The sequence below is a fragment of the Canis lupus genome, chromosome 8, assembly GCF_003254725.2.
Source record: "Canis lupus dingo isolate Sandy chromosome 8, ASM325472v2, whole genome shotgun sequence".
Taxonomy (NCBI): Eukaryota; Metazoa; Chordata; class Mammalia; order Carnivora; family Canidae; genus Canis; species Canis lupus.
Window position 1 is genome coordinate 4,370,001 of NC_064250.1, and position 20,940 is coordinate 4,390,940.

At 52.8% G+C, this 20,940-nt stretch overlaps 3 protein-coding genes and 1 non-coding gene across 13 annotated transcripts in view; 1 reads left to right on the plus strand and 3 right to left on the minus strand.

Annotated features, from left to right (window-relative positions):
* The window catches only part of KHNYN (KH and NYN domain containing), a 19,678-nt gene extending 5,622 nt beyond the window's left edge, over nucleotides 1–14,056 (plus strand). For 2 of the 7 annotated variants that reach the window (XM_035719741.2, XM_049113022.1), the window contains 7 exons: nucleotides 5,855–6,075; nucleotides 6,917–8,031; nucleotides 8,161–8,291; nucleotides 8,377–8,473; nucleotides 11,776–11,883; nucleotides 12,089–12,190; nucleotides 12,713–14,056. In XM_035719741.2, the coding sequence (XP_035575634.1) occupies nucleotides 5,855–6,075; nucleotides 6,917–8,031; nucleotides 8,161–8,291; nucleotides 8,377–8,473; nucleotides 11,776–11,883; nucleotides 12,089–12,190; nucleotides 12,713–12,968 (2,030 nt within the window). In that variant the 3' untranslated portion in view covers nucleotides 12,969–14,056. Of the gene's footprint in view, nucleotides 1–5,080; nucleotides 5,238–5,406; nucleotides 6,076–6,916; nucleotides 8,032–8,160; nucleotides 8,292–8,376; nucleotides 8,474–9,049; nucleotides 9,118–10,056; nucleotides 10,151–11,775; nucleotides 11,884–12,088; nucleotides 12,191–12,712 lie in introns of those variants that run through there. The other 5 variants (XM_025442457.3, XM_035719742.2, XM_025442453.3 and 2 more) reach the window with 5 other exon arrangements.
* Nucleotides 1,561–4,841, minus strand: CBLN3 (cerebellin 3 precursor). The gene is made up of 3 exons (XM_025442461.3): nucleotides 3,793–4,841; nucleotides 3,369–3,488; nucleotides 1,561–3,032 (listed from the first exon to the last, which is right to left on the minus strand). The coding sequence occupies exons 1-3, from the start codon at nucleotides 4,090–4,092 to the stop codon at nucleotides 2,835–2,837; spliced, it is 618 nt and encodes a 205-aa protein (XP_025298246.1). The 5' UTR covers nucleotides 4,093–4,841; the 3' UTR covers nucleotides 1,561–2,834.
* A 1,264-nt stretch (nucleotides 14,057–15,320) lies between the features above and the next one.
* Nucleotides 15,321–18,352, minus strand: SDR39U1 (short chain dehydrogenase/reductase family 39U member 1). Of its 4 annotated transcripts, none has more exons than XM_025442459.3 (6): nucleotides 18,241–18,352; nucleotides 17,853–17,959; nucleotides 17,686–17,768; nucleotides 17,201–17,322; nucleotides 16,290–16,433; nucleotides 15,321–16,013 (listed from the first exon to the last, which is right to left on the minus strand). In XM_025442459.3, exons 1-6 carry the CDS (start codon nucleotides 18,254–18,256, stop codon nucleotides 15,667–15,669), a joined length of 819 nt encoding a protein of 272 aa, XP_025298244.1. In that variant the 5' UTR covers nucleotides 18,257–18,352; the 3' UTR covers nucleotides 15,321–15,666. The 4 variants fall into 4 exon arrangements, with proteins under 4 accessions (XP_025298244.1, XP_025298243.1, XP_035575637.1 ...); XM_025442458.3 differs by having other exon boundaries at nucleotides 15,321–16,079; nucleotides 18,241–18,351; XM_035719744.2 differs by lacking the exons at nucleotides 17,853–17,959; nucleotides 18,241–18,352 and having other exon boundaries at nucleotides 15,321–16,079; nucleotides 17,478–17,756.
* Nucleotides 18,353–18,867: 515 nt separating this feature from the next.
* Nucleotides 18,868–18,971, minus strand: LOC112658123 (U6 spliceosomal RNA). The gene has a single exon (XR_003135525.1). It is a non-coding gene; the product is annotated as a U6 spliceosomal RNA (small nuclear RNA).
* Nucleotides 18,972–20,940: the final 1,969 nt, after the last annotated feature.

Genomic DNA, 20,940 nt, shown 5'->3' on the forward strand with positions numbered 1-20,940 from the left:
TGGCTGGAGTGCAAGGAATCATTTTGGGCCATGAGGGCAGCATGCTAAAGTTGGTAAAACGGCAAGAAGGGAAACTCAGCTGTGATCATCATAAACTGCGAGCCAGCCCTAGACTCTTTATTTGCAAATTCTTCTATGTGAGACAGAAACAATCTTTCTTGGTTAAGCCGTTATTATTTTGCGTTTACTGTTACTGCAATCTCATTGTAATTAGTATTGTACTATAGAGGCTCCCTTTCCCAGGAGATGATGGGTCAAGTTTGAGCTATGAGCAGTTATCTTTTGGATGTTTGGCTAATTCATCATCTTGCAACACACTGTTGGACTCCCTTTCTTCCTAGTTGTAATATATGACCAGATGGTGCCAATCAGTCTTCTTCATTCTTGATACAGTTCCAACTTTCTCTGGAATTACTCACAGCTCTATGTTCACCCCTTGCTACTTAAACAGATAAGAGAAATGAGTGTGCCTTATGAAGAGATAAAATGCCTACTATATTTATACTCTTCTACTTATCAGAATTAACTAAAAATACACTATTATATTTGTTCTTTTCCACTTGGTATATTAACTATCTTTTTGCACACTTTATAGTGACTTTTTTCTTTTTGAATATTGCTACAGAGTACGGATTTTAAAAATTCACTTGTTCCAATTAATTATATTATTTCATTTTTTATTTTTTAAGATTTTATTTATTTATTTGAGAGAGAGAGTGCATGCGAGATCAAGCAGGGTTGGGGCAGAGGGAGGGGAAGAGGGCAGGAGCAGACTCCCCATAGAGTGGGGAGCCTGAGGCGGGGCTTGATCCCAGGAACCCGACACCATGACCTGAGCTGAAGGCAGGAGCTTAACCAACTGAGCCACCCAGGCACCCCTATTATTTTCTTTTGATGATCAAATTGTCACAACATGTCAGGTGGGAGCATTTTAAGACGGATTCCTGTCTTTTCAGCTCTCCCTTATATAGTTTAAAAAGTATCCTTGCTTTCTGTCATTGACATGTTCCTTTTTTCTTTTAAAGATTTTATTTATTTATTCATGAGAGAGAGAGAGTGAGAGAGAGAGAAGGGAGACCAAGGCAGGGAGAAGCAGGCTTCCCATGTTGCTGAGAGCCTGATGCGGGGCTCCATCCCAGGACCCTGGGATCACAATCTGAGCTGAAGGCAGATGCTAAATGGACTGAGCCACCGAGACACCCTAACAACATGTTCCAAACCTAGAGTTATTTAAGACATGGAGCTATTCTCCAAGGAACACGGAGTTCTTTTTATTCATTTGTTTGCTTGCTTATTAAAGATTTTTAGTTTTAAGTAATCTCTACACCCAATGTGGGGTATGTACCTACAACCCTGAGATCAAGGATCCTATGTTCCACTGATGGAGCCAGCCAGGAGCTCTGCCCCCTGAGTTATTTTAAGGGTGAATAATATTTGAGGTGCTAAAATCTAGGTGCTAAGAATGCATATCAGATTTTTCCTGATGTATGTTGTTTCCAGGCTGCTTTAGCGACATTTGAGAGAATTATTTCTTTTGAAAACCACAAATTCACATTGGTATTTCCTATTTAATGCAAGCATTACTAATTTCCTTTTTTATTTGACTTGAATATGCAAGTTTACATTTATCTTCTCAACAACATACCTGCTTGTATCCTGTAACCCCTGATCCAAATTGTAATGGCATCTTGTCTCTTCAGTGATCCTGCAGTTTCCCATTGACCATCATTCTCTAGTTGCTTTACTGATAGGTTCATCCATACTGGGAGAACGGGACAGCATGGTAAGACAGAGAAATTTTATAATACTGGCAGGAGAGCATTTGAAGGGATGAGTCACATCCAAGATGGTGGGAAGTTTAAGAAGGAGGACAAGGCAGCACAAATCAGGAGAAAGAAGAGAGTCTGAGGGATAGTCTGGAGCAGGTACAGTGAAGGTAGCTGAGAGAGCTGGGAGGACGGAGGTGGCTGTCAGAGTATGGAGTGGCTTAAATTCAGATCACAAAGGTGGAGCAGTTCTGGGTGGTGGCCTTGTCACTGACATGTTCCATGCCTGGAGATCTATACTTGCTCATGTATGACTTTCTACCCCTACCCCCAGCTGTCTAAAGAAGCTCAGTACACCCACTCTTGGCTAGAGCAAACATACACACCCCATGTCGTGGATGGGGAGGGGAGGGCCAGAGTCCATCTGGAACCTAGAACAGATAGATACCTGGCTTCACTGCCTGCTGGCTGCCCCAATGTCAATGAAACACGTATACTGTGTTCAGGCTGGGCACAAGCTCTTCCTGCCCCACTGGCCACAGGCTCTGGGCCACTCTGTGGCCCTCCCAACTCTTCTGCTGCCTTAGCCCAATGGTGCTGGCTCAGCTTCTGATTGTGCTGGCCAAGATCTGTGATGCTTGGCACACCTCATAGGAAGGAGCCTGCAGGCTACACTGAGGCTGGTCCATCTGGGCCCCTGTGGGGGCCTGTCAGGCTCACCTGTGCCACCTGTCCCCAAATAGCACTGAGCAGAAAGCTGGGGGTGGAGGAACAGGAAGAGCAGAGTCTGCAAAGTAGCACAGGCCTCCCTACCTGCCAAACCCTGCAGGCACAAAGAGATGCAGTGGGAGCCTGGGGGTGGGAGGGGAGGTAAGAGGGGCCAGGTCCCCAGACACCACAGCTCTAGTCTTCACCTTGGGTGTTAGGCACAGGGTCCCATGCAAGAAGGTTGAATATAGGCAGCCAGAGGGAACCTCTCTTCTTCCCCAAAGATGCTGCTTTAGGGGCAGGAGAGGACAGAAGTCAGAGGTCAGGGGTTAGATTCTGGTCCTTGAAAGGCTTGAACCTTTAGAGTGGGAAAATGAGGAAGCCAGAGAAACTCGAATATTTCCAGCCACCCAGTAGGTTCCCCCGACGCAGGCGCAGGGACACCCGGTCCCCGGGGTCCAGGGGCAGTAACACGGAGCTGGTGGCTGCCTCTCGAGTCACATCAGGGTCGTTGGCAAAGGCTGAGATGACAGGCCATGTGTTCAGCATCAGGCTCACCTGGGGAGGTGAGTCCAGTTAGCTCTTCTCCGCAGCCCTCTTCCCAAGACCCCACTTTCCCAAGGTCTTCTTCTTTTCTCAGTTCTTCTTTTCTCAGGAACTTTTCACAGTTCCCAAGGGCTCAGTACAATCTGGTAGGAGGGCTGAGAGGTGGTCACTGTTGGACTCTACTTCCTCCACCCTCGCTGCTAGGCTGGCCCTTTCCTCCCTTGTTCCTACCCGCTTCCTCCCCACCCCATCAATGGAGGGTCTACCTATGAGTCAGCTGGACTCCACTTATTCCCCCTCCCTCTCCTCCCCTCCTGACCCACGACAGGGCCCCAGCACACAGGTCACCTGGACAGTTTGGCGGTTGTACACCTTCACCACATGGAACCGGAAGCTATAGACACCACGGACAGGGGCCACGAAGGAGCCTGAGGCGCGGTCAAAGCCACCACCCTCGTTTACCAGGACCTGTGGGAAGTAGACTTTGCTGAGTAGGGTTCAGGAAACCACTAGGTTGTGGAGTGGGGCAGTGAGTAAGGAAAAGAAAGGGTGGCAAGGAGATAAGAACAGGGAGGAATGCACAGATTCAAACGAAATGGTGAGAAAGGACAAGGTGGGATGTGGGTGGGAGTGTAGGGAAAGGAGCCAGGCAGTAGGGTTGAGGGGCAGCTGGTTGCAGAAGGGGACTTTTCCCTAAGAGCAAAGTGGTTTTGGGCGGTGGATTCCAGGTCCTTATAGGTTGTCTGGACAAGGGCAAGGGCAAGGGGATTACCTGGTCAAAGTAGATGGCTCCACTGGTGCCATTGCTGATCTCTCCTGCTGGCTCATGGTGGTGGCTGCGGACTGCAGCAAATGCCACTCTTCCGGGGGGTGCCTCTCCCAGGGCTGCTCCCCCAGGCCCTCCTGCAGCTGCTCGGCCAGGCTCACAGACCACCAGACACTCGCCCTCCAGCAGGACAGGCTCTGCCCCCTCTTGGGCCCATCCACACCCTAAGGTCAGGAGCATCAGTGCCAAGGGCACCCTGGGGCTGAGTAGGAGACCTGGTAACCAGTGTCGCTTTGCTCCCAGCATGGCCGAGGGGCTCTGTGACCCACAAATCCTCTTGTCTCCTGCCCCTTCTTGCTGTTCCTTTCAGTTCCCACTTCCCTCAGACTCTCACTACCTTAGCTCCGCCCCTCAGCCCTCTCTCTCTGGGGCTCCGTGTTCCCTGGGCTCAGCATCTCTCTCCATACCTCTCTGTGCCCCACGACTCTGTCTGTCCTGCTTCTCTCTCCTGCTGTCACTGCAGTTCCCTCCTCCTTGGCAGGGTATGAAGTGACAGCAGCAGTTGGGCTCCAGGAGGGAGAGGAGGGATGAAGCAGCCATTCAGGAGGGCTACAGCCAGAGCCCAGGGCAGCCCTTCTGGAGGGCTCTGAAGGCGGCATCTGGGACAAGAGAGAACTTGCTATGCATCTAACAGTGTACATGTGCCTATTGGAATGTGTGTGTGTGAGTGTGCACGTGTGCACAAGACAGCCCTACAGCCCCTTCTTTCTCCTTGTTCCTCCTATCTATCTTCAAAATCCCTCACTAGTCAACAGCCCTCTCCGTGGCCCCTTTCTGGGGCTGGAAGAAAGTGGGCGCCCTTGTCTTTTCCCTACAACTGTCTGGGTGGAAAGTGCTTGGGCCAACGGTATCCGTATCTTGTGACCGTGGGCCAGTCTCTTCCTCTCTTTGGTCTTCCACATCTTCATCTGAGGGTACTGGATTAGTCCCTTTAAGGCCCTCTTCGCCTCCAGCTCTCAACGAGCGGTTCTTCTCTCCCGAGAAACAGCGGCTCAGAACGCAGAGAAACCGGACTGACAGGCAGAGGCGAGCCGCTCAGGCAGGCTGGGAGGTGGAGCCCGCGGGCACTGCGGGCGAGTGGGCGGGGCGGGCCGGGGCCGGGGGCGGGGCCGAGGCCGGGGGGCGGGGCCGGGGCGGAGCCCGGAGGCTGGCGCGCGCTAGGGCCCGGAGCCGGCCCAGGGCGGGGGTGGAGGTGGGGGGGGGCCTGGCTGACTCCACCCCGGGCCAGGAAGTGACTCAAAAAGCTGTTCGCGACGTGCAGACCGGTCCCCGTTGGGGGAGGACTCCGAGAGGGCCCGCCCAGATTCTGCCCCGTCCCGCCCTTCTCCGCGGGGCCTGCAGGCACCGGGCGGCGCCGGCGGGACCGAGGCCCGAGCGGGCGGCCGAGCCGGGTAGGCGCGCTCTCCCCCGCGCCGGGGCTCCGGGAGCCGAGCCCAACGCCCCAGGGCCGAGCGGCCGGGGGGAGGGGCGGCCGGGGGCGGCGGCTGTGGGCGGCTCCCGGCCCGGCCCCGGGGCCCGGGCGGGGCCGGAGCGCCACCGAGACGGGCTGCGGGCCGCGGAGGGAGGGGGCGGTGGGAGGGGCTAGAACCCGGGAAATGGCAGACCGGGGGCTCCGGAGGACTTGCCAAGTCAAGCCCCAGATCCGTGCGTAGGAGGCCGCGCTGGACCCGGAGACTGCGGAGACCCCGAGGAGAGGAACAGTTTTGTCATCTGTGCACTTCTGGCCTCCGGACCGAGCTGGAGCCCCCCACTCTTCCCGCTTGGGGCTGTGGTCAGCCTTTTCCAAAGGCCAGATGCCCATCCCTAGTAGGCAGCCTTGTGTGCTCAGGACTTCCTCTCCGGAGAGAAGACTCGGTTCTGGATAATCTGACATTCCCTTCCTAGACGGACCCAGGTTGTTTACTAGATTGGTGACTAGGTGCGACCTGTTGATAGCTGCTGTAGGCCGGGAGAGCAAAATTTGGTTTGAGGGGATGAGGAGGCGCTGAGCTGGCTTCCCTCCTTCCAGGGCTGGGTGGCCAGGCAGCCATGCCTACCTGGGGGGCCGGCTCCCCGTCCCCTGATCGCTTTGCCGTGTCTGCGGAGGCTGAGGACAAGGTGCGGGAGCAGCAACACTACGTGGAGCGTATCTTCCGCGTGGGGATGAGTGTCCTACCGAAGGACTGTCCCGAGAACCCTCACATCTGGCTGCAGCTGGAGGGCCCCAAGGAGAACGCCAGCAGAGCCAAGGTGAACACCCCTCTCTGACCCTTCGGGAACAATGACTCCCTCCCCCACACAGAGCCAGAGGAGAGGAGGGGCTGCTGGGGAGGATCTCTCCACTCCTTGGTTGTCTTACTGGCAACCTCAGTGGCTCTGAGCTTTGAGGGACTTTGCAAATCTGTATTTATCTGGAGTTTTGGTTTCATTTCAGCCGTGTTGAGCCAGGTTCTGCCAAGACTTAGACAGGTGATTCCACTCAAATCAGCTGTGCTGTTTGGGAGATTGGAGATAATCCAGTTGGGCAAGCAGGCCCTACCAAGGAATTCACTGGGGGATGGGAGGCCAGGCCGCATTGCTTCCTTCCACCAGAGGTTCCAGTACAGCTCCACCACCTACCAGCCCTGTGGGGGAGTCTCCCATTTCCTTATCTATGAAATGTGAATAATTGCAGTGTCCACCTCATTAGGCTTACTGTGAATGGGATAAAGCATGAGTTCAGCAAAAGTTAGCAATGACAATCATTATGGTGGAAATAAACAATACATATACGCATAAATATTTAGAGAGACAGCCTCGTTAATTATATTCAGTTAACTATAATAGTATCTCAAATTGAGTCAAGTTCTAAATGGAAGTATGAACCATAGACTATCAGCTAAAAATGAAAAGTAGATTCTTGATCCCTTTTTTAATCCTTACCTTTTTCAGGATCTGTGGGGCTCCATTGCTCTGTCCAGGCTTCCTGGAACTTGGTTGGGGGCGGGGGTGCAATGGGCTTAAAGAGGCTACTGGGCCATGTAGAATTCCAGCAATCTCCTTTTTTCCTTTCGTTCTCCCCCCTCCCCCCACTCCTCCATTGCTCCCCTAGGAATTCCTGAAGGGTCTTTGCAGCCCGGAGCTGCAGGATGAAGTCCACTACCCACCCAAATTGCACTGCATCTTCCTGGGAGCCCAGGGCTTCTTCCTTGACTGTCTGGTCTGGAGCACAACAGCTCACCTGGTGCCAGGGCCGCCCGGCTCGCTGATGGTCAGTGGCCTGACCGAGGCTTTTGTCATGGCTCAGAGCAGAGTGGAGGAGCTGGTGGAGCGGCTGAGCTGGGACTTTCGGCCAGGGCGAGCCCCTGGAGCCTCTCAGGGTGCTGGCGTGCTGAGAGACTTCTCTGCCCTGCTGCAGCCCTGTGGGGATGCCCACAGAGAGGCCCTGCTACAGCTGCCCCCGGCTGTCCAGGAGGAATTGTTGAGCCTGGTGCGGGAGGCATCCAGGGGGCAGGGGCCCCATGCACCACCCCTCTGGGATAGGGGGAGCCCAGGCCCACTGGGTGCTCAGTACCAGGGAGTCAGAGCTCCCTTGAGTGAAGACAGGGAGTCCGTGGACCCTGGACCTATGGGGTGGCGAGAGTCAAGGGGTGAGAGACATGTTATGGAGAAGGAGGGAGGGAAGCAGGGTCCTCCCAGGGCGATGGATTTGGGGTGGAAGGAGCTGCCTGGGGAAGGGGCCTGGGAGAAAGAAGGGGCTTTCAGATCACAGTCAGAAGGAGGAGTGCCAGGGCAGGTAGGACCTCTGACAGCAAAGGCCCTCGGGCAAGAGGGGATGCCTCAGGACAGAGGAAGTTCGTTCTGTGTCCAGGGTGAGCCTTCTGGGGCCCAGGGCCCCTATCAGAGGGCAGCTCAGCCCCGGGGAGCCTCCCTCCTCCAGCGGCTACACAATGGGAGAGCCTCACCCCCAAGGGTGCCTAGCCCTCCGCCTGCACCCGAACCCCCATGGCACTGTGGGGACCGAGGAGACAGGGGAGACAAGCAGCAGGTGGTGGCTCGAGGTCGTGGGTCTCCATGGAAACGAGGCACTCGAGGGGGCAACTTGGTGACTGGCACTCAGCGTTTCCAGGAGGCCCTGCAGGACCCTTTCACCCTGTGCCTCGCCAATGTGCCTGGCCAGCCGGACCTCCGTCACATTGTCATCGATGGCAGCAATGTGGCCATGGTGTGAGTACCCCGGTGGGCCTGAGGATCCTGGGGAGGGGGAATGCTACAAGCAGTGTTGCTGACCTTGGGGACATGGGCCGCGAGGCCCCTGCTCTGGGGCCCTAGAGTGCTGACCCCTTCCCACCGCAGGCATGGCCTCCAGCACTACTTCTCCAGTCGGGGCATTGCCATTGCTGTGCAGTACTTCTGGGACCGGGGTCACCGTGACATAACTGTCTTTGTGCCTCAGTGGCGCTTCAGTAAGGATGCCAAGGTCAGAGGTGAGTTGGGCCTGGTCTTTTGTAACCTGGGAGAGGCCCCGCTTCAGCTTGAGGATAACCCCGTTGTGCTCCTCTGTTTCTCTAGAGGGCCACTTCCTGCAAAAGCTGTACTCGCTCAGTCTGCTCTCCCTCACTCCCTCCCGAGTCATGGATGGCAAGAGGATCTCCTCCTATGACGATAGGTACTTGCTTCTCTCCTGGCCCCAGTCTTGAGTTTCAAGGCCCCTCCCACGGTGGGCGCCTGGGGGAGAGACAGAAGCTCCTGTCTGTGCTGTGTCTAAGCCTGGGTAACGGGAAAATGGCCAGTTATTCCTCCGTGTGCCTGTACGAATGGGCCAGTAAACCTGCCCTGCAGGCGCGATGAGGCAGGTGGTAGACAACTGTGTTGGCCCATTCATTCATTTTTCATTCATCAAACTGAGTGATGTCTTGTATTTATGTTAGCTGGTGACGTAAGTAACTGACAGGTACCTTCTTACAACACAGATTTCCAAACACGAAGAGAAATTCCACAACATTCTGGCAGCACCAGAGTAAACATTCAAAATCACAAGTCAAATGAAGAGACACAAGCCATGCATGCTAAGACTGTACAAAACATGGTCTAATAGAAAGATCACTGAACTTAGACTTCCTAAGACTTAGATCTTAGGAAGATCTGAATTTGAGCCCCATATTGTACTATTCATTGACTTGGCCTGTGGACACCAGTCTCTTAGTGGGCTAACTTTTTTTATCTCTGGGTCCTCTTCATGCAGTCACCCTCCTTGTGAATATCAAAAGGAGCAAGCCAAAGAGCTTGCCTCACTCAAGGTGCTAGGCAAAGGTACAGTGATATTTCTTTTCTTTTTTTTTTTTTTAAGAGTACAGTGATATTTCTTAACTGTTCACTTACCAATCAAGTGTGGTAGTGAGTTGCATCTCTCATACAGAATTAGAGATACAGGGTAAGAGAGTTTACTCTCTTGACCAAGGTTGTTACGTGGCAAAGGAAAAGTGAGAACTTAAAGATGTCAAATTGTTTAAATGAAAAATACAGGGCACATTCCCTCCGCTGGGTACACACCCAGTGTGGGGAATGAGCAGAATTTAAAGATTTTATTTGTTTATTTTAGAGATAGGGAGCGTGGGGAGTGGGGGGGGTAGGGTGGGGGAGCAGAGGGAGAGGGAGAAGACTCCACGCTGAGTGCAGAGCCTGATGCGGGGCTCTGTCCCATGACCCTGAGATCATGACCTGAGCCGAAATCAAGATTGGACGCTTAACCGACTGAGCCACCCAGGCACCCCAGACGTGGGCAGATTTTAAAACCTTGAGAGCTTGTTTGGAGGTTCTAGCAGGGGAGCGCAGCTACTCGTATACCCTTGACCGAAGAACGGTCCTCCTCTATCGGGGATGGTCGTCCTCTTCGACCGAGCGCGCAGCTTCGGGAGGGACGCACATGGAGCGGTGAGGGAGGAAGGGGACACCCGCCTAGCCAGCCAGATCAGCCGAATCAACCCTGGCGATCAATGGGGTGACAGATGTCACAGCCAGATCGCCCTCACATCCAGATTTTAAAACCTAATTAACAAGTTAAAATCTTTTACAACTACAAGTTCTTTATTCTCTAGGATTTTTAGTGTTAAAGAAGAGACTAGTTTTCAAACTGTAGTGATGATATATTTTATCATTTTTGAATACTTAACTTTTTCTCCCTAACAAGCAAATGGTATTCTATAAAAAGGCAGTTCACTTTCTCCCACTGCTCTTCTGTTTTATGTCTAGATTTCACAGATTATCCAAGATATGGAACCTTTCCACACCAGCACTGACACAGAATTGAAACTGAAGAGCGAGTCAGTTGTAATGAATTTTAAAGGCACGTGTCTGTACAGTTATGTAGGTCCCAGTAGGCAGACAGCACAATGTGAATTTGGAATTTTGTCTGGTTACAATGGGTGACACAGTGGTGCGTGGCATAGGCTCACTGAAAGAGTACAGCTGAGCAACAGATGATATAACACGATAGCAAAATACCCTTAACCTGCAAATACCTTTTGTATATTGTACGATACCATGTACATTTATATGTCATGTCCTTCATTTGTTTCCCAGACAGAAACTCAGAACCAGACATCTGTTACCCTGAATCCTGATCACTAGTCTCCTGTATGCCACACTATCTTTCAAATACCACCTGCTCACTTAGCAGCTAGCAGTAGGCACATGGCCTGCAGCAGGAGGTGGGGATGCTGGGAATTAGGGAGGGCCTGATCATCGACTTCAGACCCCACACAAACCCTGAACCAAACACAGTGGCAACTTGGAGGACAGAGAGCCCCCCTTCTGGTTTTGTGGGAAGAGAGGGATTGGCCAGTTTTTGTTGATTGATGACAACAGTCATCATTGATGATTGTTGATTGATGGGCTGGATCTTTTTTTTTTTTTTAAGATTTTTACTTATTCATGAGAGACAGAGGCAGAGGGAGAAGTAGGCTCCCTGCGGGGAGCCTGATGTGGGACTCGATCCCAGGATCCCAGGACCCCGGGATCACGCCCCGAGGCAAAGGCAGATACTCAAGTACTGAGCCACCCAAGTGCCCCCATCTTTTGGTTTCTGAACCTGTTAAAAAAAAAAAAACAAAGACCCCCATCCACTGCCTCATGAGTCCTATCCCAGTTTCGTGGAATTAGAATTACTAAAGCGGGGTCGAGGCATCTCTCCCTGGATGATTTAAGAGCTCCCTGGATGAATCTGTTCATCAGTGAGGTTAGGGAAACACCTCCAGATAGAGGGAATAGTTTGAGAAACATGGTGGCAGTCAGCACAGGACATGTTTGGAGAACGGGGTGTTATCTGATCATTGATCTTGGCAGGGTTGAGAGTACATTAGGAATATCAGGAGAGAAAAGGCTGTAAGGGTGGCTCCAGCTAGGTTCTAGAAGGCCTCAGCTTCCAGGCCTGGGCATATGGACTTTGTTCGGCAGATAAAGGGCAAGCAGGGCAGAGGTTTGTTTAGGGGAAGTCAGGAAAGACTGGAGGGTGGTAAATGGTTGGGGTCAGGGGATCCCCTTCTCAGGAGACTCTGCAGTGTCTCAGCTGCAGTGTTCAAATAGCTCTGAGTAATGGTAGGAATGGAGAGGAAAGGGTAGAGTGGAAGGCTTTTCAGAGGGAAAACATGATGGACTTGTGACTGACTGGTGGGGCAGAGTGGAAGACAGAGCTGGGGCCAGATCTCATTGTCTCTCACTAATGAGGCACAAAGTGTTGGGTGGAGGATTGTGGTGGGTGGAGGGGATGCCATTGGGACACAACACTGGATTCGTCTTTGTTTCCTCTTTAACCTGTGGCACCTGAGTCTGGCAGTCACGTGGTGGTTGGGTCAAGGTGAGGTGGGAGGGGGCAGATCTCCATCCCCAGAAGTAGGTTATGGGAGCTGATAATATTCTTTGGGGTTGGGCCCTTGGAGAATCCCAGAACGGCTGCTGTGATTTTTGAGACAGGTTCATGGTGAAGCTGGCTGAAGAGACCGATGGGGTCATTGTTTCCAATGATCAGTTCCGGGACCTTGCGGAGGAGTCTGAGAAGTGGATGGCGATCATCAGGGAGCGGTGAGGGAGCCCTCCCCTGAGGACAGGGCGCATAGTCAGATCTTTCTCTAAACCGGTTCTGCTCTGCCACTGGGTGAAGACTGGGAAGGGGCTCGATATTATCTGGAAGGATGGTGGCCAGTAGACGGCTGGTGGTGCTGGTGGCAGCTGTCTGGGAGGCTCATAAGGGCCCCTCTGTGATCATACACTGTCTCTCTGCACCCAGCCTGCTGCCCTTCACTTTTGTGGGAAACCTCTTCATGGTTCCTGATGACCCATTAGGGCGAAATGGCCCCACGCTGGATGAGTTCCTGAAGAAGCCAGTCAGGTAATGCCCCAGGTTCTCCTAGGCAGCCCCCAGCCCTGGCCCTCTGTCTGCAGGTTCCTTGCAGACCTGGAGACTTGGGAGGCAGTGTGACTTCATCTGGGCCACTAATTCTGTAGTGGTTCCAGTTGCCGTGGGCTTGGCCTTTAACCGCTTTTCAGGAAATCCTGACAGGAAATCCTGACGTAGGCCCTCTTGGCTGGGAGGGAAGCTTCCCCTAATCTGTAGTTTTGGTGGGTTATTTGGAAGAGGGTTGCTTTTACTTACAGTCAGTTGAATTTATTAGCACACCGTCTGCTGGACCATTAAGTAAGCAATCAATGTTTTAGACTAGAGCTAGATCCTAATAGTGACAGGGCTTCCCTTCAGTGGAGAAGTGGGTTGATACTGCCACTCAGTGGTCAGCTGGGGGAACTTCAGGACTGTGTTTTGGTGTCCCCAGCCCCTGCTCCCAAGCCAGGAATCGCCCAGCTGAGCCCTTCAGGATGCTCATCCGCTCTTCTTGTTCCCTCTGCTTCTTCCCAGGGCACAGGGGGCTTCTAAGGCTCAGCATCCTTCCAGGGGCTTCACAGATCACGGTCAGCAGCAGCAGCAAGGGAGAGAGGAGGAGGAAAAAGGCAGTGGTGGTATTCGCAAGACCCGGGAGACAGAGCGGCTCCGGCGTCAGCTGCTGGAGGTGTTTTGGGGCCAGGACCACAAGGTGGACTTCATCCTGCAGCGGGAGCCATACTGCCGGGACATCAACCAGCTCTCAGAGGCCCTGCTGAGCCTCAACTTTTGAGCCTCACCTGCCCGAGTGGCTGCCACCCCATCAGCTCTAGCCTGGCCCAGCTCAGCTCTTTCTGTGAGGGTCCTTGTGCTGCTCAGACCCTGACCTAGACTCACTCTGAGTTGGTGTGACTTGATTTCATCTTGAGTTGGGACCTCAGATAGCTCTCAGGAGGTTCTGCTCAGCCTTAACTTGTTGACCTTGCCGTACAGGGTTTCTGTAGGGAGTGGGGGCCCACTGGGAAGAGCAGGTCCTGAAGATGGGGACCACCAGCTCCTCCTTCAGACTGAATTTGGAATGGAGGCTGAGGTGGGTAGCAAACGAAGAGCAGGTGGCAAGGAAGCTAAGCCTTTCCTTCCCCTGGCTGTGGCTCTGGATGGCCACGGGGACAGGTTTCTTCCCAGGCCTGGCTGGGCTCCTGCGTGCATTGAACGGGATGCTGGGCCCCGGGGAGGGTAGTGTTATGGGGTCTGGGTCACAGTGGGGCAGCAGGGAGCTGGTGGAGAAGGCAGAGGGAGGGAGACTTGGCTTCTGGTCTCAGCTATGTCTGTCTGTGACCTTGATGGAGCTGCTTGGCCTTTACTTCTGCCTGTAAATCAGGGGTAGAAGTGGCGGCTGGGAAGAGAAATAACATAGAGGAAAGCTCCTTGGAGGAAAGTTACTTGCATCAAGTCTCAGGTGTGTCTGTCTGTGGCTGTACAGGCTGCCTAACCAAAACCTCTTTCCCAGAGCTGAGGATCCTCTGTCCCCAGGGCCCAGGCCCTAGATTTTAACACTGCGTCCTCAGTATAACGTGCCCTATAATGGCTGCGTCCCTTTTGGGCAATCCCCCAAATCCACATTTACAAAACAGTTAATTAGGGGTGACTGTTTGCATTACCAAAATACTCTCAGGGTTCCTATAAATGGCAGCTCTCCTGTTGCATTCAAGTGTTTACAGATGAACGAATGTGTCAGAAAGTCCCTGGTTAGATGCACTTGTTGAAGTGTTGAGTGTTCACCAAACTGATGAAGCCATGCTCTGCAATGACAATGTTAATGTGATCTGACCCCAGCATTTTCTTTACAGAACACATGTTCCATAAACTGAGCCCCACTTCTGCTTTGTGTGTGTGTGTTTGGGGGTGGGAGGGTTTATAGAGGTATATGGAGATGAACCAATTTTCTGGAAAGTGAAAACCAAAGAATCCCAAGTTGGAAGGTACCTGACTGGCCACCAGATCAACCACTGTCACAGAAGGACTTTGCCTCTCCATCCTGATTCCTACATCCTGTCCTTTATCTGCTTAAACTCCTGTGCCAGGAAACTGACTACCTCCAAGTTGTACAGTTTCATCTGTGGACAGTATTGGTCAGTAGACCTTCCTTTAGCACAGCCCCCCACTGTACTTTTCTGTGACCTCTACCTTTGAGGCCAGTCCTTCCCTCAGGAACAATGCAGAGCCCACCAATTTCCTGAAGAGTCCAAGATCAGATAAAGAAGTAGGACAGGTGCCCCTGGATTCTGTACTGTCTGGGCTCTGCGGTAGATCCCTGGACATGGTCCTTTTCAGGCTGTGACTTCTCCCTGGGTGGCACAGCAAGTTGAGTACTGCCACCTCAGTTCTTCACTCTAGCAACTAATGTGGGGAGCTGGATGACAATGGAGAGAGTCTCAGGGTCCCAGTGTCTTCACCCTTCCTCCCCAGTGGTGTTTTACACCACTAGCCTGTACTGACCTGAGCTGGGGGCAAGTGTGTTGGGAAGAAGCTAGTTAGGAAGTGACAATGACTCAAAGAGCCCATAGTCCTCTGGGAAGAAAGGAGATTGGTTAATATGGCCCAAATTTGGGCTAGGGAAACTACTGGTTAAGTTATGGCAGATAACCAGGGCAGTAGGCCAGGGGTATCCTCTGCCCTTTTGTCCTAGGGACCCTGAATGCCTAAGTGGCCTCAATCAGATGAGAGGTAAGTCCTAAGCATCTTATAGACAGGGATGTTGGCTTTGTCCTACCGCAGCTTGATGATCTAGGAGACCAGCGTGTGATTGCTTTATCAATTCACTGCTGTTCAGTGAGATTGAAGGCTGTTCTAGACTGGGGCCTTGTCTCTTCCTCTGATGGTACCCTAATGACACTGTGTGGATTAAGTATGCAGGGTGACCAGAGAACCTACTGGAAATGGATCATCATTTCTCTCATTTTCTAGTCTCCACCTTTATAACCTCATGCCCTGGATTTATTACCAGCTCTTGGCAATGGAGGAACCAAGAGAGAGAGAGAGAGATGTTGTCCATTAGAACATTCAAAACCCCATGTAGAGTCATCTGGCATTTTCTTGGACATAAATTCCAGGAGAATCTAGGCCAGAGAGGTGAACTGAAGCCTGTGAGATAATTTATCTTTATTGTCTCAGTCGCAGAACATTTTCTACACAACACAAAGGATAACTGGGATAGTAATGGGACATGTAGGGAAGGGAAACCAAACTTGGAAATTCTTTTAAAAGGAGTCAAGAGGTTAAGGACCCAATTTGAGGAGACTGCAACCTTGAGACAGTGGACAATCAGTTAAATAAGGTGGAGCAACAGAGCAATGAGGAGGAGGGCAGGGTGAGGAACCCCTAAGAACCAGATAGTTTCAGGTCTCAGAGGAGTACCTGAACCTATTCAGTCTGTAACCAGCAAGCCTCTGTAGAAGGACAGGCTGCAGGCCCTGCCAGGAGCCTCCCACTTAGGCTACGACTTCCTTCAAAGCAGCCCCCAACTCTGGGAAGGAATACCGGTAGCCAGAGGCGAGTGTCTTCCGTGGGACCACCTTCTGGCCCTCCAGCAGCATGATGGCACGCTCTCGCCCAAAGACAGCTTGTACCACCATGCCGGGGAGAGGAATGAAGGCTGGGCAGCCCAGGGCGGCACCCAAGGCCTTGGCAAACTCAGCATTTGTAGTGGTGGGGGCTGGAGCCACTCCATTCAGGACCCCTTGCACGTGGCTTGCTTCAAGTGCATGGACCAGGATTCCTGCCAGGTCCCGGATGTGAATCCAGGGGAAGAACTGGTGGCCCGAGCCGATGGGGCCCCCTAGGCCCAGGCGGAAGGGCAGCAGCATGTGATGGATGGCACCACCCCCACGGCCCAGCACAACCCCTAGAGCAGGCAAGAGGGAGGATGCAGGAGGCTCCTCAGCCAATGCCAACTTAGCTCTGTAGCAGCTGAGGGGTGTGGCTCTCTGGGGCCTTCGGTCCTCCCACCTGCAGGCTGGCCAGAAATGGCAGCCTCTAATCATTCTCTGAAAGCTCAGCTCCCCCACTCCCCCCGCCCAGGGAAGACATTCCAACCCCGGCCCCTGGTTCTCACCGGAGCGCACCACCACCTGGCGTGTAGACTCTCCAGGAAGCTTGGCTGCAGCTTCCCATTTGGTTACCAGGTTGGAGAAAAAGTCAAAATCCCCTCCTGGGCTGTCCTCATCATACTCCGCAGTCAGGCTGGGTTGGTAGTAAGCTGCCGGTGGAACAGCACTGGTTTGCCCCAGTGTCCTTGGTCCTGGCTGGCTTTTTGCACCCGATGTTCCTCGCCCCCCTGGGATCTTCCCATGGGAAGACAGTGCCTTATTTTTCCCTTTGAGCTACTCCATGGGTTGACCTGTTCTTGCCCTGGGGTAACTTATCTTTAGTTGCAGGGCTAAGCTGAGGGGCTGCTAGAGTGTAGTGGTTAAGAGTAAAGACTTGGGGGCCAGGCTGCCTGAGATTTACTCTTAGCTCCACCATTTATTAAGCCTGTGACTTCAGGCAAGTTATATAACCTATTTGCATCTTTAAAATGGGAATAATAACAGTAGCTATCTCATAGGGTTCTTGTGAGGATTAAACACTGTCATATGTGTAAAACACTTAGAATAGAGGCTGATATATATTCTAAAATTGTTTGTAATTATCTAGTCTCAATGGTGAAATACAAGAATCAGGAGTTCTGTTCCTGAAGAACTGTGGTGTGACAAGTCCTCCTGTGCAGGGACTTGGCAGCAGTTGGGACTTTTTCAGGCATCGGGAGCAGTGCCACTATCCCCTCTTCCTCTAGAGATCCCCGTTTCTCAGTGAAAGTATGCAAAGGCCTGGAGAAATATGCATGGATTGAGGGCCTAGGAAATTCCTATGCTTGGATAAGACCAGTGCTCTGGGATATGCACAGCTAGAAGAGCCTGAGCTAGCCCCTCACTGTGCAACCTCTCTTCCTCTGGCTAATATAAAGGGTGGTGATTTGGGACATACCTACACCAGTGACTAAGACCCAGGCCTGAGGGGGTTGAGGGGCCTTGTTGATGGCTCTAGCCAGTATCTGGGTGGTCTCCAAGCGGCTGCTGAGAACCTCTTTTTGGAAGGTTTCATTCCATCTGCAGGAGAAACAAGAGGGAAATAAGCCACTAAATACATTCTTGAACATATCCCTTCCTCTTTCCCTGGGGCTCATCCAGACCCATTTCTAGCAAACCCCTGCCTTGTGGCTTAGAGAAATGGTCCATCTCTCCTGAAGAAAGAAAAGGTATACGTTTTGGGCATCCTGAGTATAAGTGAGGATGAAAGTCAACAGCTGAGGGCAGGAGGGCAGGAGGGTGTGGAGGGAGGAGCGGGGAGCGATGCGTGGTTCGCAGTAGTTTCGTTCTCAATCTGACATTCTCCAGGGCTCCCGGTTCTCATCAGGGTCACGCCGTCCTCCCCCTGCTCTGAAGGATCTCCGCTCCAGGGCCCCGGCTGACCTTCGGAGGGGGTTGAGGATGTTCTCCCCGGCCAGGTTGACAGCCGCCTCGCAGCGGGGCAGCCCCGACGTGGCGAGCTCATCCTGTTAGAGAAAACGCAGCGCTCTTCTGTGGGCGGGGGCGCCGCCAAGCCAGACCTTCCCACGGCTTCCGGAGGACGGACATACCCACGTGATCCGACCGGGCCCGGGCTTTCGGGAGACCAAAGTCACTTCGTGGCCCCTGGCTCTCAGCAGCTGGGTCAGGGCCGTCCCAATGAAGCCCGTCCCGCCACCTGACCAGAAAATACAAAGTATTTGTTCTCTCGGGGTCGCCCTCCGTCCCCGCATCCGGCCCCCTCCTCTGCTCCGCTCCTCCTCGCCCCCGCTCGCGGTGCTGAGGAGACTCGGGGCCCTGGGACTGGGGAGATTCGGCGTCTTGAGGCAGGAGGCCAAGGCCGGTGCACGATCGCCCGAGCGCGGGTCAGCGCCCTCCCTCAGAACGCGCCTCCCACCTCCCAACCTCGGTCTCAACCTTTCCGCGAAGCCGCCCCCGGCCCTTCCCGCCCTCCCTCACCCACAAGCACCCGCATAGCGACCGGGACCTAACGCGCCTGCGTGTTAGGCAGTTGTGGAGGGCGGGGAGGGGGGAGGCCCCAAGCGTGGCGGCGAAGGCGACCTCTGTGCGCATGCGTCGGTGGGCAGCGCGCTCCAGGGAGGGAGGGGGCGGGCGGGATTGGGAAGGGGCGTGGCCCCGCCCGGCGACCCGGAAGGATTCCCGGAGGAGGCCGCGGCGTCGCCCTGGGGCGGCGGGGGCGGGCGAGTGGGCGGAGGAAGGAGGGAGGCGGGCCGGGGAGGGAAAGTTTTAGTGGAGAAACGGAACGAAACAGCAGCCGCGACCGACCCGCGGACCGGAAGCCTGTCGGCTCAAAGCGTCGGAATCTGGGTCGGTCAGTAGCGAAGCCAGAGAATCCGTCTGCCCGTGCTACGGATTTCTTTCGACCCGGCCTCTTGGTTTATCGCTTCTCCCTCTTGGAAGGCTCCTTCCCGTCTTCTAAAGTTCCCCTCCTGTAAAATAAGGCAGCTCCAGCCCTTCTCTTCGAATGCTGATGCCCTCTCTTTGTCTTTGTCTGCATGGCCAAACTTCTCAATGGAGTGGTGCCCATTTTCAACTCCCCAATTCACTCCTTTTTTTTTTTTGTTTTTAAGCATAGAACGCTTTGCGAATTTGCGTGTCATCCTTTTGTAGGGGACATGCTAGTCTCAGTAAAGCTCCAATTTTAGTGTTGGTGTCGCTAAAGGGAGCACCGCGCCCGTCTTTGGCCTTCATCATTCATTGACTCTCTCGCCAAGGTCACCGTCCGCGTGTCACCAAAATGCCCGGTTTTCAGTCACTTCTCTGGACCTCTGTTTCACTGGACACTTGCTGGACACTTGCTTCCTTTGGAAATGCTCATCTCTTGGCGTCAGCTAAAGCCGCAACTCTCTTCTGGGTCTTGCTCCAGTCTGTTTTCAGTTGCCGTTGCTTCCTCTGCCTCCCCTCAGGTCTTAAAATGTTGGTATTTCTGGAAGCTGGCTCCTAGGACCTTCCTTTCTTCCCTCTGCACTTCCTCCCAGGTGATCTACGTTGGTCAGTTTGAGTCCAGACACCTGGTTCCTGGACCTGCTTTGAAAGCATAGGCAGAGCTATAGTTCTGTTAGCTGCATTATTGCCTTAGGTCTACTTTCTGTTTTGTTCCCTACTTAATTGTCTTAGCACCTCTTATCCACCATTAACTTTGCTTTTTTCACTCCTACTCCCTGTTTACCGCTGATTGTAGAAAACTAATGAGGACTGGACAGTAACATTTGTCTTGAAGTTATCTGATGTACCTGGTATACCAGATCCTGATCAACCCCTCATTCTCTGGAAAAACGCCTACCTCCAGTTTGCCCCCTTTCAGAGTTTCAAGAAACCCCTCACCTTCCTCTTAACTACTCCCTCTCTCCCCAAACATAGTAAGCTGTCCCTAGGCCCAAAAGAACAAGGCAGCTTTGGGAGTGACCCCTGCCTTCCCGTCTGATAATAAAACTTTCTTTGCTTCAAAACTGGTGTCTCGGGATCCCTGGGTGGCGCAGCGGTTGGGCGCCTGCCTTTGGCCCAGGGCGCGATCCCGGAGACCCGGAATCGAATCCCACGTCGGGCTCCCGGTGCATGGAGCCTGCTTCTCCCTCTGCATGTGTCTCTGCCTCTCTCTCTCTGTATGACTATCATAAATAAATAAATAATTAAAAAAACAAAAAAACAAAAAAAAAAAAAAACAAAACTGGTGTCTCAGACATTGACTTTGGGTGCACCAACAGGTGTCAGTTCTGTAACAAATTCAGTTACCAGTTTTTCAGAGACTTCCCAAGATCTTATGCAGGGGAAATCTCTCCTCTGACCTCTTCTTTTTTTAAATTTATTTTTATTTTTTTTAAGATTTTTTTTTAAAATTATTTATTCAGAGACAGAGAGGCAGAGACACAGGCAGAGGGAGAAGCAGGCTCCATGCAGGGAGCCCAACGTGGGACTCAATCCAGAGTCTCCAGGATCACACGCCCGGCTGCAGGCAGGCGCTAAACCGCTGCGCCACCGGGGCTGCCCTCTCCTCTGACCTCTTGACCCCTATTAAAACTTCCTACTAGGGATCCCTGGGTGGCGCAGCAGTTTGGCGCCTGCCTTTGGCCCAGGGCGAGATCCTGGAGACCCGGGATCGAGTCCCACGTCGGGCTCCCAGCATGGAGCCTGCTTCTCCCTCTGCCTGTGTCTCTGCCTCTCTCTCTCTCTCTCTCTCTGTGACTATCATAAATAAATAAAAAACAAACAAAAAAACCTTCCTACTAGACATGTCTTCTTGGATGTCTGAAACCTTGCTGATTTTACTTACTAAATATCTCCAAGATCCATCTATTTCTGTTTATCTCTGCCACCACTACTCTTCAAGTCGTTATCCTCTTTCGTGTAAATTTCTGCTGTAGGCTCCTAGTAGGTCTCTCTGCTTCGAAGGGTTTCTCCTCTCCAAACTGTTCCACGTTGCAAACAGAATGATTTAAAACCCTCTGGAAGAACACTATGTTGGCTGTACTCCTAAAAAATCTCGCATTGCAAATTTCCTGGATATGCTGGATACAATTTAACACATTCCCATTTAAATGCATTGTGAAGGGAGCCTGGGTGGCTCAGCGGTTGGGCAGACGGGGTTGGACGGTTTGGCTCAGGGGTGATCCTGGGTCTGGGGATCAAGTCCCACATCGG